This window comes from Branchiostoma floridae, chromosome 2 (genome assembly GCF_000003815.2).
Source record: "Branchiostoma floridae strain S238N-H82 chromosome 2, Bfl_VNyyK, whole genome shotgun sequence".
Taxonomy (NCBI): domain Eukaryota; kingdom Metazoa; phylum Chordata; class Leptocardii; order Amphioxiformes; family Branchiostomatidae; genus Branchiostoma; species Branchiostoma floridae.
Window position 1 is genome coordinate 215,673 of NC_049980.1, and position 16,433 is coordinate 232,105.

General features: G+C 40.6%; 1 protein-coding gene across 2 annotated transcripts; it reads left to right on the forward strand.

Annotated features, from left to right (window-relative positions):
- The first annotated feature begins 2,297 nt into the window (after window positions 1–2,297).
- Window positions 2,298–15,500, forward strand: LOC118406173 (acid-sensing ion channel 1C-like). 2 transcript variants are annotated; one of them, XM_035806061.1, is made up of 13 exons: window positions 2,298–3,172; window positions 4,471–4,595; window positions 5,568–5,659; window positions 7,115–7,213; window positions 7,939–8,071; window positions 8,596–8,694; window positions 9,434–9,559; window positions 10,278–10,430; window positions 10,842–10,986; window positions 11,533–11,589; window positions 11,984–12,134; window positions 12,664–12,755; window positions 14,173–15,500. In XM_035806061.1, the coding sequence occupies exons 2-13, from the start codon at window positions 4,521–4,523 to the stop codon at window positions 14,349–14,351; spliced, it is 1,401 nt and encodes a 466-aa protein (XP_035661954.1). In that variant the 5' UTR covers window positions 2,298–3,172; window positions 4,471–4,520; the 3' UTR covers window positions 14,352–15,500. The 2 variants fall into 2 exon arrangements, with proteins under 2 accessions (XP_035661954.1, XP_035661961.1); XM_035806068.1 differs by having other exon boundaries at window positions 4,482–4,595.
- Window positions 15,501–16,433: the final 933 nt, after the last annotated feature.

The window sequence follows — 16,433 nt, forward strand, 5'->3', positions numbered from 1 at the left end:
CCTAGCATTTTTATTATGGTACTGCAGCAGAACTTCTTAATTAGATATCTAGTGTTCTGTATACGATACAGCCATGACTTAATGGTACATAACTTTTACACTACCATGGCATGCTGATTAAAGCTTTACTACACAGGCAGCTAACAAAACGCTAGTCCAGAGAACGTTCTATAGGTTCTTTAATAGTATAGCTAGCTTTGATGCCAGTGTGTACCTAAGGCATAGCAAATACCGTTGAACATATTATTTCAATGGCAAATAACTCAATATTTTGCGGCCACGATTACATGCAATGAATGCCGAACGTATGAACTTATAAGACTATAAGATGAAGGGTTGACCTCTATCTATCTAGTTAGCAAATTAGATATTACAAGCAGATAAAGACATTTTCAGTTAGTAATGAAGGGTATTAGATGCTGTCAGAAACGCTATACTGTTTAGAACAAGTATCCCGTTGCTTGGTTTATTTTGTATGACGTCAGTGGGTGGGGTCGCGTGGCGTAATTGCAGGGTGCTTGGCGCAGAACCCAAGTCCTGGGTTCGAATCATGTCATGCCACCGATCTTTTGACCTTGAGAAATGCACTTTACATAACTTTACTCGCTCCACTCAGGTGTAAAAATGGTAATCATTACTTCGGTTAGTGAGGTAAGGGTGGGGGTGGGGGGTGGTGAAATAAGAGGGTTGGGCTATGCCTTCTCATACCGTGCCCTAGACACAATGAATAACACCATCACATTGCCCCATACGGCCTTCAAAAGGCTATGGCACTACCTTTGTCTTATATTTTAGGATTTTAAGAACGTTTTTAGATCAAGATCAGCATGAAGTCAAGACAAGTTTGAAGTAGGACAAGTTCGGTACTGTGTGGTGTTCATTTGAGTTCTATAAAATACAAAAAAACACGACTGGTGTAAACATCTAAAACCTTATAAAGTCACTAGATAACCTTGACGCATGGTCTAAAGGCATCATAAGGTAACTGTAGCCCCTGGAATGTCATGTTTGGAAGCTTTTCGTCTTCTCGCTCAGTCGTTCGAGACGTCCGCAAACTTCTTAAAGTTTCTAAGCATTGATAAGACATTACAGCGTAGCTGTAAAGAATAGAATCAGGGTGTGTCCATTTTGGGGAGGTTTTAGGTTCTAGCTTTCTTTTAAAGTCGGTTGTATACAGTAAACAGTTGGAACGGAGCGGTTTATACCCGTGTCAGTGAAGGGCGTTATCCCCGACTGGACCGTTCCAGTCAATCTGTGGTCCGTCCGCACATGACCGGGGCTCGTGCCAGAGTTAGCTTGTCTTCTAACATTCAAATGCCAGTTTTTTCTTTTTCAATTTTCATTTGCGTTCATGACTGACATCCATCCCAAACCCTAAAAGTGGGGTCACACATGCGTATATATTCAAGCCCGTTTGAGGTGCGTATGTGATGAAGCTCATAGTCTCTATCAGGCTCCACATGTACAGGTCACGGGGAAAATACTACAAATTGGACAAATATAGATACATAACATGCCAGATGAGTTAGCTGACCGAGAAGTATGGTTAGCGACCCAGCTAACTCGTCTGACATGTTACCTGTTTACGTTTGTCCAATTTCTATTATTTTTCCAACGAACTGTGGAGCCTGGTGGAGGTAAATGTGTACGGACGTAGATATATACGCAGGTGTGACCCCGCAAGCTTTAAACCATACTGCGAACTGTACAAAGCAGCTGCGAAATATATAACGTGAATTTTCTGAGGAATTTTATCATCATTATCATTGAATCAATACGGCCTTATGAATAGTTCATTTAGATGTAAAAACGAGTTTTAGTAATACTATGCAGGGGGACATAGTGTCCCAGATTTTGGACATAATACAATACGGTACAATACAATACAATGCGCAACACAATACAGCAGTAACAGTTGGTCAAACATTCATAAGAAGCGTGGGTCATATTTGCCGTTTTTTAAAAGAGCTTCAACACTGTCTACAAGTTAGGAGTCTGTCGTACCGATATATTTGTCCAGTTTACACTCAGAAATATTTTCCCTCAAATCTACTACCTGTAAAGGCGCCGCAAAAAATATTCCCCAACGGAAGTCGAACAATGTAGGACGATCCCGACATCCGAGACCTGTTGACGTCATTGATTTTTACGTCCTGTAGGGCAGTTTTTACCTGACGTCTTTCACGTTCGTCTTCACCTGTTCTGCCACAACAAGAGTTCCTTAAGACGCATAGGTAAGGGAAGCAGTGTCTGAACCTGTATACGTAACTTAAAGTCACATTTTTGCCGTCACCGTCTGACCCACCAGGTAAGACAGTCTTTGTCTATCAACTCCCGCCTTTTGTCGTCCCCCGTTCTTCTGATCACAACGCGTACGAGTCAAGTAAAGCCTAGGAAAAATGAAGAAAACAAAAATTGGGACGATCGGAGTGGGTTTCCCTTTGCTTCCAGATTTCAGGGCAAGACAAATAGTGTTTAACGATGTAAAATGATTAGAAACAAAATACATGATTTACTAAACATATCAAGTACCTATAATCATAGTTGCCCAAGAAATGGATACACATTTTAAAATCATACCCGGCTGCTTGAGCTATTGAACTATTATTTTGAATAATCTTTAACTACATCGATATGTCTAGTAAACGATATGATTTTTGTTCAGTTTGTTAGTATCCTGCTCTAAAGTACATATTGTCATGATGCATTTATGATGAGATATAACATTTTTATTTGATATCTGTGTGATAAAAATTCCAAAGGGAATCCATGCGACCTAAGTGTTCAAATACAAATTGACAATGCAAAACTGAACTGCGTCAAGACATTGGCATTTTTGACATCATATTTCAGTTGTACTTCTATGCGTCGACGTCGTATTAACACATAGACGACCTATGTTCAGTGGGTCGGTTATCTCACGTTTTCAAACGAGAAGAATATGTCGGAAATGATTCTACAACGTTTTTAAGCCCCCACCCCCCTCCAACAACCCACTAGCTAGTTTTTCCAGTACGGTCGGTCGGGTAACCGGACGCACAACATTTTTCCTAGGTCTTATTACTGTCGCCTTTCGCTTAATCGTCCTGTATGTAGGGCATCTGTCTAGTAACTCCGACGTTCTTCCTGACAGGTTCTTTCAATCACAACATGTACGGGAGAAAAGGTGCAGGTAAGAGTGACTATAATAACCTTCGGCTAATCTATATCGACTCGAGGCGTTAAGTTCACACCAGACCGTACGTTGACAGGGTCTCGAAAGAGCTATTTCATTATGGTACGACTGACAACACGGGAAGACAGTTCACCATTACAAGGTAAGCAACATTTGCAAACATAGGCTGTTTACTAAACACAACCATAGTTGATTTGCTCAATGGCTTACCTATCAAATTAACCCCATGAAGCGCTTCAAGTAGCGAAAGGTAAGGGGGCGGTCGCCATGAGTTCTTCTTTAAGGTGGTATCTCACTGCACTTGGGGTACTGGTGCGACACTGTGGAGTTCGAAAGATATTACTCAACGTATTTTAGGGATAAAGAACCAATTTCCTTACGTTCTGAGTATTTTGTTGTCTTCTAAGTCACGCTTTATAATTTTAGATATCACGCAATATCTGAATTTTAAAACAATCGGCGAAATTAACACAACAGTGCCGCAGTGAACTTACCCCGCAGTGCCGCACCGGTGCCCCAAGTGCAGTGAGATACGCCCTTTCCTACTTAATTTTAAGTAGCGCACTTGTAGACTATATAGAATGTATTAGAAAGGATAACGTAAGGAAGCCTTAGGACACAATAGGCCATTCGTTTTGTAGTCAGGTTTCAGAAAGAATGACTGACAACAAAAATCGACTCAACAACAAGGGAGGTTAGATTTGTACCGGGTACACGGCAAAGGAATATTTCCTAATAAAAAAAAAAGATATTTTACTGCTGCATACTTGACAACCTATTTATAGTAAGATCGATTTTGAACAAGTGTGAATCATCCTTTTGACAGTAAGATAGATAAAGTCATGAGGATACCATTCCAGTATCTGTGTACAGTGTTGTGAATTACTTTGTGAATGACCCTTTTAACAGTAAGATGAAAAAATTCATGGGGATACCATTCCAGTAGCTGTGTATTGTGTTGTGAATTACGGTACTGTGTGAGTTTAATTCTTTTGACAGTAAGATAAACAAAGTCCTGAGGATACCATTTCAATAGCTGTGCATTGTGTTGAACACGTTGCGATGGCAACGACATTAGTGTAAACACTAGTGATGACCCGCAGGATACCATTTAATGGAGAGTTAAAAGGTGACAGTGGCATAAGTTGTCTTGGCGTAGAAGGCACTGTGTTAATGTATCAATTTTTTGCAGCGTTTAATGTATCAGTATTAACAGACAAAGGATATTCTGGTGGTATTTTTGGACAGAAGTTCAACTCGACACGATCAACAAATTTGCTCTCATTTTGGAACAGTTTCTTTCCAGTGCGCTTCACAGCTCCTGTTTTAGCTGTAACCTTCCGCCATGTCGCCGGAGGAGGAGAAAGAGTCCCCTGAGAAAGAGTTCGCCGGTAACACAAGTCTACACGGACTCAACAGGGTAGGTGTTGGGTTTGTTTCTAATATGAAAAATTGTTTTATTTCGCAAACTAATTCCCCGAAAAGTATTTTTTATTTGCGTTTGTAATCGGCTACAAGATGGGAAGCCTTGATTTTTGTCAATTACGCTGCCTGCTCTATCCGTTCGAATGAAACACCTAGTGACAAAAGAAATCACATTGAACGAGGCAGTTTTTTTTACGTAATGTACACAATGTGTCAGATTTTCCATAGGAGTTCACATGTGTTTTTAAAATCGTGTTTGTGTATGGGGGTTGGACTAATAGTATCTGGTAAAACAACATTCCTTAAGCTAGAATATTACGCGTTTCACTGAAGGGCATAATGAGCGGATTATATGGATAACATTCTCTGGGCACCCTACAACTAATGGGGGCGTGTAAGAAAAACATAAAATGACAAAACACACTGAAGATGGTATGGCATGGAATATGCTTTCTTCTTTTGTCACCGCTGAGTCCCTGCAACAGGGATTACTAGCAGTGCGCATGGTGCTAGTAACAAGTAATAATGACAAGCAAACATAGAGAAAATAAAGGTAAACAATAAGGAACATAGGCAACTGATTTGTGGGTGTAAAGGAAAAGACAAGTGACTAAAATGGGTTAGTGGTTTTTACAAATACACATGGACGTGTAGGGGCGACTCAATGCAGCAGGGCCCTCCCCAGCTCAGTTTTGAACTGAGAGAAATACCCTGCCTCCGCCACACTAGGCTCAAGTTCATTCCACTCTTTGATGGTCAAAATAAAGAACGAGAGCCTGTAATAGTATAGACGGTGTAAACAATCATTTAGCTTCTTTGAAAGATATACTGTACTGTTTTTTGAAACGGGCGAAAATTGAAAACTCGAAGTCGAAGTACATCATCGTATTGAAGCAGATATTGTCTTTAATGTATCAACATTTTGCATAATTTGTCTTTACCACCTGTTGTTCCATCTCTCCCATAGATTGTGATCGCCCCCAGCGGTTACTTCCGGGTCCTGTGGGTTCTCGCCATTCTTTCTTCCTACAGCGGGTTCGCCTACATGTTCAGCACTATGTAAGTTTTCATCGACATTTATGATTATTATTGACTAATTATGGGAATCTGTGTTAATAGGTTTGCACACATTTGCGTATATGCAAGTCCGTATGAGTTCCGTATTGACATTGTTTTTACTTTCTAGTAGGTAGGTAAAGATTGCGGCCGAATACGTCGTTTTTTTTGTTCGATGACCACATTCTTCCGCGCAAGAGAATTCCATTAATTCACTCAGGTAAATATGAGTACATAGCTTCGGTTAGGGACATTCCTCCGATAGAACATTAAACAAATAGCGGTCCTTGACGAAAGCCACACCACCAGTACGTTACAGAACCAATTGAACTTATAAAAAAGAGTTAGGGCTGGTTCCTTGTATGAGTAGATCATAACAAATTTGATAGGATATGCAGCTAGTACTGTCCAGTACAAACCTGGTGTGTTACGCCATGAGGTAATTACCTCCATGAAAAATGGAGGTATAGTTTTTGGCGTGTCTGTCTGTCTCCCTGTGTGTGTGTGTTTGTGTTTCCGCATATTTGTGGCCAGCATAACTTTAGAACCTCTGGATGGATTGTAATGATATTTGGTATGTGGGTAGGTGTTGGGAAGACGAAGGTCAAAGTCAATCTTGGGCCCTCTGGTATGTGACCTTGGTACTGCAGCAGAACTTCGATTTCTTGTATCTTTTGACCTGGACATGCTTTGGTCTTGATTTTTTGGTGGCAGCTTGTGATGTGAAAAAGTGATGTATGTTTGGGCCCCCTAGCGGCTTGCTCTGGAACTGCAGGGGCATTCTGGTCAAAATCTTCCAAGGAGCATAACGGAACAAAAGAACAATGGATTTCCGTGATATTTAGCAGGCAGGTATCTTTGGCAGAGATGTACATAATGAAGTGCAAATTATGCAAATTTTGACTTAATTTGCATACTTAATGAGGAAAATCTACATTAACAGTATTTTCCATTATAGGACTCAAGTACATGTAACATACGTAGTTTGTGGCAGGTAGAAGATTAGCAGATTCCAATTATGCAAATAAGTCCCTAATTTGCATAATTAATGTGAAAGTGTCCAAATACTTCCAAGCACATGTATTACGTTCTTGGATTGCCAATATTGTGACCTCTGCAAGTTAGCTAAAGGTGTACATAGCCAAGCATAAATAATGCAGATGTCAAAGTCATTAACATAATTAAAATATTTCATGGAGGTATGAGGTTTCCGAACTCTTGTTTACTTGGTTTGCAATAAAGTGAAAACAGAAACACTAAAAATAAAGGGATGATGCAACTACGCAGGCGGGGAAAATTCCTGACATGCCTGCGGGATTGGGGGAATTCTTGTCAAACGGAAGCATAACGCCTCAGCTAGCTAGCCACTGAGGCATCGCCAAAAATTCCAATCTGCGAGTCCTGCGCATCGATCTCTGCGATAAGTTTATAGCTTTTTGTTTTCTTCGCACTGCCCAGGATTATCGACTACTTCAGCTACAACACCATCACAGATACGAAGTTGGAGTTTGACGATGAGGTGATTTTTCCGGCGGTCACAGTCTGCAACATGAACAAGTAGGTGAAGTTATACGTACAGCGTTTTCAGTGTATGGTGTTCTTTGGTGTTGATGACATGTACAGCTTTGTACTTCTGTACTTACTTCTATGTTTTAAAGATCATGATATTTTCACTGTATGAGCGTGGTATACTACTTTGTACTAATTAAATATGGTAAGCGTAAAATACAGCACGAATTCTCAGACTGACCATGTATCTCTATGCATACAGGCAAGACGTGATATACTATTTACACACACACACACACACACACGCTTGCACACACACGCACACACACAAATACACGCAAAATGTCAGCATACAAAAACACAAGCATACAAATGCACATACATACACACGCCTACATTTACATATACCCAAACACACACAAACACACACACACAAACACATACACATAAACGCACACACACACACACGCACAAACACACACACACACACTACACACACACACAGACGCACACACATACACACGCACACAAACACACACACACAAACACACACACACACACACACACACATACAAACACATACACACAAACGCGCGCGCACACGCACACGCACACAAACGCAAAAACACACACACACACATACGCACACAGAGACAAATAAACACAAACGCACGAACACACACACAGACACATAAACACAAACGCACGCACACACACACACACACATACAGACATAATTTTCATACGTGGTATTTGCATTTACATTTTTGCAGATTTGACGAAGGTAAGCTGAAGATTATTGACTTCGTCTACCTGTCGATGTTCCTGTACGCAGTTCAACTTGACGTTGACACGATCATAGCCGGTGGTGCGATACCTGATGAGACCGTCAATTCCACCACGGAGGTAAGTGTTCGTGTGTGTGTGTGTGTGTGTGTGTGTGTGTGTGTGTGTGTGTGTTTGTAGGGATCGACATGCAGTAAATGTAAATGAATAAAAAACTCAATTGCTTTAGTACGATAACAATCTAGAGTCCCTATATTCAATCTTACACAGAGGAATAGGTAACCACATTGTTGACTTTGTCGAATTGGAATTTCATGACACGCACTGGACGCTGGGATATGTGACGTCATTAGGGGATCAAAGGTGCCCTGAAACCGATTTTTGCAGATACCAAGTATGTGTTTGTTTACTGTGTACAGTTTTATGACAAACTTGTTTTTGCAATGGCCCCTTCACGATTTACCCTATTGTAAAGAGTGAAAAGCTTGAGTATTATATATATATTAAGTAAGTAAGTATTGCAACAACCGTGTTACGATGATGAGGTATTTTGAATGTCCCAAAACTTTCGATATGTAGACCCACTATATGTGTCTTTCACAAACGGGACCATTTTGTGTATCTTTAACTTTGTTACAAAACAGGGCATGAATGTTGAGGATCTCCTGTTGCAAAAAGGCTTTGACATCCACTGGAATCGCATGCCTCTATGCATTTGGAAGGGGGTCCACTGTACCGAACGGGTAAGTTCATACAATTTCTTTCTAATTGCTTTTTGGACAGACGAGGACAATGTGGCACTGCACTCAAGTTAACTTATATCAACAGTGCCACATATACACAGTACAGACAGACAGAAAGGTAGTCTTTTCTTTTACCTCTCCGACCGAAGTCAAGTATAAATTTTTACACCTGGCCGGAAGGTCGTGTAAAGGGCAAAACGTACGTCGGGGGCATGGCGGGATTTTGACCGATTACATAAGCATAATTTATCAATATTTAATTATAAATGTTCAACTAAGATGTGTTCCATATTAAAGATATATGAAAAGGAGTTTAGTTTAGCAAGAAAATCTTAAAATCCCATTGTTTAAACCAAAATTAGGAATTTTTGTAAAATTTGCCTTTCAGAAAATCACAAACTTAGCCAATTTATTTGGAAAATTGTTGCCAAAAATATTTTAGGAAAACTCACAAAGTTTGGTTGTTCTATCACAAGCTGTTTGGGAGCTATAGGAGGCCAAAGCTGGCGCAGGCAATTTTAGCCCCCCTCCTCCAGTCTGGATAGGTTTAAAACCTTTTACTCCGCTGTAGTCATAATCACAATTCACAATAGCTTATGACTGTATATTACCCAGTTTATGGTAGAGACTAACGGTCACGTGGATTTTGTAGAGTCGGGTCAGATCCTACAGTAAAACTAGGAATGCCTATTTGCTAGCGAGCAAATACAGCTCTGTCAATCAATGTCTGTCCCACCAGAACTTCACCCATTCATTCGGCCACTACGGAAACTGCTATACCTTTAACGCTGATGCCGACAACCCGCTAAAACAGTCCATGCAGGGTTCCAGCCAAGGATTCATGGCGTTCATCGACCTTAAAGTGGTGAGTGGTCATAGGTATTCTAACGTATTCGCATATGGCTGTTTTCTGATGTCCAGATGCTCACTTACATTCAACGACGAAATGAAGGGATCTGAGTGAGCTGACTCCAAACCCTATTCTACTTGTTTTATGATATGAGCTGAACGCGGAGTGATGCAATCTTAGTTGAGAGTAAAACAAGTTTTCTAGGTCACAATTCATGTACCTGATTTTAAAGTAGTACAAGCTACTTAGATGGCGGTTTATAAGATAATAAACATGGCTAATGGGAAGGGTATTGAGGAGTCTGCTATTGAATATATTGTATCGGGCAACTTTACATCAACACAAACAATTGTTCAGAAAGCCTTGCAGGTAACCAAATATGGGCGAGTAATACTAATCATAAGATAGGATTTGCTAGTTAGGGCATGGGAGTAGACAAACGAAAAAGACAAAAGGAGCTGGCAGTCTATTTTTGTTACTGTGAATCTAATCTCCAAGCAGCTCCTACGATGGCATAAGATGGCATACCAAACTGGCCAAGGAGTGTAGTCAGCCAAAAGGTGTGCATTTGCCATGTAGCAAAACACACCCCTAAGTCGGCTCCACTCCTCTGCCAGCTTTTGATACTATCCTATGCTACTGTAGGATCTACTTGGAGATTACTGTGCATCTACTGTCACCTGATATGAACCCTCCATTGTTATTATGCAATAAATGGCACTTGCTTCAATAGGATGAGTACACTGAAACGTATACCGCTAGTGGGAATGCTGAGGTGGGACTGAAGCTCCTGGTGCACGATCCGAGGGAACCTCCCATGATGGACACCCAGGGCATCGCCCTCGCGCCGGGCAACCACGCTCTCGTTTCCGTCAAGCAGATACTGGTGAGTCCTGAAGTTCAGATGAGTGTGGCATTAAAAACTATTGCCATGGCGACGGTTTTATTGTTTATAGGTATTAATGATTGTTATTGAAGGTGAGTTGTTTTTGTGTTCTATCCTTTCAGAAAGCTATATGTATGGCCCTAAAGGGATGATGCAACTACACAGGCATGGGGAGGAATTCCTGATATGACTGTGGAATTTGGGGAATTCTTGTCAAAACAAACGCTCTCTATAATATTAGGCTAGCCCCTGAGGCGTCGCCAAAAAGTCTACCTGCAGCCGAGATGCCTTAACCAACTCATTTGGAGCCAGGAGCCAAATTGTGAGACTGCAATCAGTTAGACTGCAGGGAATGCAATACTGAAGTAGCTTCTTATCTATTAACACAATTCAATATTTTCCCCTCCCCAGTACGAGAACCACGTGCCACCGTGGGGGGTCTGCGACGACCGACAGCTGGAGTATTACGACACCTACACGTTGAACGGCTGCTATCTGGAGTGCAGGAGTAAACACGTGGTCAGCAACTGCAGCTGTCGGCCCTACAACTTACCAGGTGCAGTAAAAGCTTTGTAATTGCACACCCAATTTGCCAGCGTATTTCGAGCAATTATCAGGCGTGTACAATAATACAAAGTTACAAAGTTGGACCGTGTACTGTATACGTTACCACACACTCTGCAGTGTGACACGTCAATGACGACTGGTCAGTCCAGTGTAGTGTTCTCTCTAATGCTGAGACAAGTTTGATTGACAACATTATGGCAGTAGAGTATAATGAAAAGAATAATTATGGTTGCCGTGATGCTCGTTCATATGAATCTAACGACGCAGTGATGAGATTTTCAGTGTGCTATCTCCAAACTTTATTCTGTGTATCGCATGTGGACTGAAACAGCCGTGTGATACAATTTTCGTAGAAGAGATAGAAGTTGTCTAGGTCACATTCCATGTGCGGGTCCGCGTGTGGTTCTGCATCGAAACTTTTATGTATATTTTTAATCATAGTTTGATCGACGTAGCAATGGTGATACCAGCCTCCAAGGCAAGAAGATTGAAATTTAACAATCCTAAGGTTTATCTATCCTATCTGCCCAAATAGGAACGGCACCAACATGTGACCCGACTACCATGTTCACATGTGTCAACGATGTATTAGGTGAGTGTTTAATAGCTTACAGATACTTTGCCTTCCACATCGGCCAAAGGCCAAAGGCGAACAGTATTCGGTACTACAGGTCACTAAATTATTATCTGCAATCATTTTAGCACTTTGTTTGCCCCCTTCATCGGGGTCGTAATATAATCTACGACTGCTCCTCGCCACAAGGTGGCGCTTCTGCGATAAAGCGGTCCCAAACGTGACTAAGTTCGTATTTCCCCCTCGTCAAGGCTCATAACTAGAGTAGATGTTTTCATTCATTACATGTTTTACATTTTCATTCATTACATTCGTTTCGTTTTTGGTAGTTTATTTGTGCATGTGTAGAACACCGGCATAACTGGTGAAATTAAAACTCGTATGTCGTCCGACGTTTTTTTTATTGTTTTAGATCAGGTGATCAGAGGTGAGCTGAAGTGTGACTGTCCCGTACCCTGCAGTATGACGTCATACAGCACGTCTGTGTCGTACGCAGGATGGCCGAACAGACACACCCGGACCTACCTTGCACCGTACTGGGGCATGGACGCAGACTACATAACGTGAGTTTGCTCACCCCATGTTATTGTCCTGTTTTAATTTGGTAGCGCTAGTTCCACTTATTAGTTGAATAAACTATATGTATGTAAACTATTGTGTTGTTGAAAGAATGGGGTATTTAGAAACACAGGCAAGAAGTTGCTGAACAAGCAATGCAACTGGACATGATGTTGGAAACGATCAGACGTCTCAGATTAAGCAATTTGAAGATTTTGTGAAGGAGTTATCATAGCGTCATTGATATATGCGAAGGGCATATGTTGATGACGTACACCTGTGTGGAACTTTGTTAGAGCCCTTTTATGTTGAGTAGATATAGAAAATGCAACCGAAAGATGTCGAGAAAAAGACGTTCTCCATAAAAGGAAGCTTACATTAGGTGAATTAGACATCCAAGGAGTTGTGGCACGAGCAATCCAATGATCACCATATTTTGTCGATGTCTTTTTCGGTTAAAGTGCAAATGTGTGCAAGAAATAATTAAAACTTGATGAATTGAAGCATAATCTCGTAGTATTTTTCTTCCTGTAGAGCAAACGGCGTCGTGTTCAGCGTCTTCTATGAGAAACTGAACTACCAGAAAATCACAGAACTGAAAGCAATGGACGGAGGACAACTTGCAAGTAAGTAAAAAGGGAGTGAGTTGTAAATTCCTTAATAGATGCACGTCATCTGATACGTGCCATCAACTTCCTTATTGAAAAAAAAAAACTACTAAGTACGTGTATCAAGATAAATGTCGGCCAATCCTTGTTCCAACACTGTAATGCATTTAAGTTCGCGGAGATTTACTTTCGCGTTAGCGGGAAAGTGGAATGTTTGCGGTGGTTTCAAGTTCGCTGTCGCACCATAGTTGTACTCAAATACTACAATGGAAAATGTTCGCTGTGGCTTTGAGTTTGCGGTGAAGAGGCCACCGCGAAAACCGCGGAATCAAAATTACCGCGAACATTTCTGTGGACACTAGGGGTGGGTACCGGTACAGCGTGCCGCTACAAAACTGTTTGTTCTTATTGGACCGGTCCTGAAAAACCGAACCTGAAAAAATTCGGTGGACCGGATGTTGGACCTCTTGAAAAATGAACAGATTATATAATCAGGCATTCACACGTGTCGAGGCTTACCGGTCGAAGAAAATAAGAGAGAAGTAGAGTGGAGTCTATAGTCATTTCTACCAAGTTTTACATTCAATAGTACAGAGGCAGTTAGCCTTGTAGGATTTCAAATTCGAATACTCTACAAAACATATTTCTCTGTTACGAAATGGACCAATGTTTTGAGTATCGCCCATTCACAAGTTCTCACACAATGAATGAGGTCCAGGTTCAGGCGTAAACCTGGACCTGATCCTCTGGACCTGAAACGGACCTGAATTTTATGTTACCGGTACCCAACCCTTGTGAACACCGTTTTGAAGCAGACAGGTGCATCCTAGTTGAAGCTTTCTTTCGGAAGGTCCCATGTTCTAGTATGTACCTCGAGCGTGTATCGACAGCCTCATTACTCAAATGTCTGTACTACAATGTGAACTGCTGTCTGTTCAGAAGTTGATCAGTCCTAGCTTTACTCATGTTCTTTTATTCCTGTGATACTCTCTTGTAGGTCAGTTTTCATTAGTAGTAGTACCTTTAGGTGAAATCTCACTGCACTTGGGTCACCGTTGAGGCACTGCGAGGTTCCTTCACTGCGCTTGGCACTGTTTTATTGTTTTTGTGATTTTGAATAATTTAGACATTGCTTCATACGCAAACAAAGTATGACTTTGTCTTTGAAGACAACAAAATACACAAAACGTAAGAAAATTCGTTCTTTATCTCTGATATTCGTTGAGTCATCTACGAACCCCGCAGTGCCGCACTGGTGCCCCAAGTGCAATGAGAGTCCACCTTTACACTCACAAGTATTACTAGTACTAATGCTTCATCTTTAATATATTCCTTTAAAGCGATCGTAATACTGTAGAAAATGTCTCCGCCCCAGAGGCGTCGCCAAAAAACATATACTCACTGATGTGTACGCCCCCCTCCCCATCCGACACAGGTAACATAGGAGGAATGATGGGCCTGTTTATAGGAGCCAGCCTGCTGACCCTCCTGGAGGTGTGGGAGTACCTGTGGCAGCGTCTGAAGGGGTTCCTCGGGAAACATCGTCGCCCAACGGTCATCGATGTTAAAACTCAACCACACGACATAGAAAGGGGAATAGTGTTTCACAAGTAAATTCCAAACCAAACCAAGGCGTACATATACTTGGAGACTATATATATGCAAACTTGCCGTATCTATTGAATTGTAACTAGTATCTTAAAAGTATATGATTATGTATAAATAAGTAAAGCTTTGTAAATATTTTTACTTACTTTTACGTTTGACTGTTCTTTCACAAATGATTTATTTGTAAAGCTTTATGGTCCTTGCATTTTGTTGCGTTCTTATAAAAGAGAGGTCGAAGGTCACCAAGATGGCTGCATAATAGTATGAATGTTTGCTGTTTTAATTTGAAGACTGTATTATTTGGTGCGCCAAGTGATGTTGGACAGCACAGATTAAATGTCATCCTCCAAATGAGAGAAAGTATAAAATAACGAGGTCGATTTTAGTCCTCTTCTTTTAAGGAATCTAATCCCCTGTACTCCAACACACAAAACATTCTTTATTTCATTTTATTTACTTTCTCTTCAACGTTACATAGCAGCCTGCTGCCTGAACTTTTCCACGTTTTTGTAACATTTTCAGTTGAAACACTTTCAAGCAATTCAGGCATTCCGCATACGTATAGTACATCTATTCAGTATTATTATTAGAATGACCTTTAAAGTAAATACAGGTTACTTCTACCACTATTTTGGTTATCTCACTGGTCCGCGCCTGTTTGCGAAATACATTTGCTAACCGGCGCAAGTTGGTCGCAATTGGGTTGAACTTGACGCAAGCTTAGTCACCAGCAGGCGTGACCACTGGAAATACCTTTTTGGTGAATCTTGATTATTGTACATGATTTCAAATTTCAGAGGCTACTCTGCTGTGTGTGTGTGTGTCATTCTGGTGTGTGTGTGTCATTCAGTCTATACAGACTATGAATTCTGCAAAGACACTCTGGTAAACGTAGAATAAATGACTAAAAGGTAAAAAAGTCTAAATCACCATCAGCACTGGTCAGATTTCTTTGCTCATTCTTGGCTCAACCAGTCAGCACTCGTCAGCTTTCTTTGCTCATTTCTGGCTCAATCTGAATCTGGTATTGCCCCTTACTTCCCAGGACAATAGTTTATAATATTACATGTATTTATTGTTAAGTGAAACTACCCATGATTAAGTTAATTGTAATAATAAACTCTATTTTTTTTACGGGAACCAGCTTTGAAAGAGACTGTCCATTATTTTTCACATTGTTAAAATGTCTTTCAAGATAAATAGAAACAACAACCACTATATGATACTTACTTCTAATAGATGAGAAGATCTAAGTGTCTTAAAGATAAATTCAAGACGCCAGAGAAACCTTAGGGGCTGCAGGTGTTGATGGAGATGACCATCCGGTCAGCAACCCCAGGTCAGCACCTCCTGAAAGGGTAAAGTTCTACAGGTCATCACTCTGGCAACACAGTAGAAGCAGATTTTACAAATAACTGTTCACGATATTTAGAACTCGATTTACGAAATTTTCGAAGTACTTTTTGTCCTCTGTCTATTCTATTCTATTCTGCACTACTCCATTTCATTTCATTCTATTCTACACTACTCTGTTCTATTCTGCTCTTTTTTATTTTATTTTATTTTATTCTATTCTATTCTATTCTTTTCTATTCTATTCTATTCTATTCTATTCTATTCTGTTCTATCCAACTCTATGCTATTCTCTTCTTCACTTATTTGCGCTATCTTATTGCTCTATCAATTTTTTACTCTTTTCTAGACTACACTACACTACACTATTATCTTCTCTTCCCCTTCATTCTATTCTATTCTATTATGTTATTCTAATATTGACATTGGTACATAGTCCAAGGTACTGACCGTTAGCCCATTTGATATAAGTGGACTTTCTGGAGTACAATATGGCTGGACCTGCGGGTACACGTTCCCATTCACACAAGGCCTGCGGCCCTGTCTCCACTACCGCCAGCCAGCCGGTATCATTAGGGCACCATTCGTAGCTACGGTTGATATACCAAGATCTGCAGCGACAAGGTCAGGATCGAATTAGGTCTTCTTTTCCAAAATTAATATCTATCGAATATACCTAAGTTAAATATATACGACACAAGTTTGTAAACCTTCTCATATAAATGCAGTGTAAAG

Coding starts and splice junctions, on each gene's coding strand:
- LOC118406173 (XM_035806061.1), top strand. CDS start 4,521: ATGTCGCCGGAGGAGGAGAAAGAGTCCCCTGAGAAAGAGTTCGCCGGT. Junction 9,560..10,277: donor CGTTCATCGACCTTAAAGTG/GTGAGTGGTCAT, acceptor TTGCTTCAATAG/GATGAGTACACTGAAACGTA. Junction 12,135..12,663: donor ATGGACGCAGACTACATAAC/GTGAGTTTGCTC, acceptor TTCTTCCTGTAG/AGCAAACGGCGTCGTGTTCA.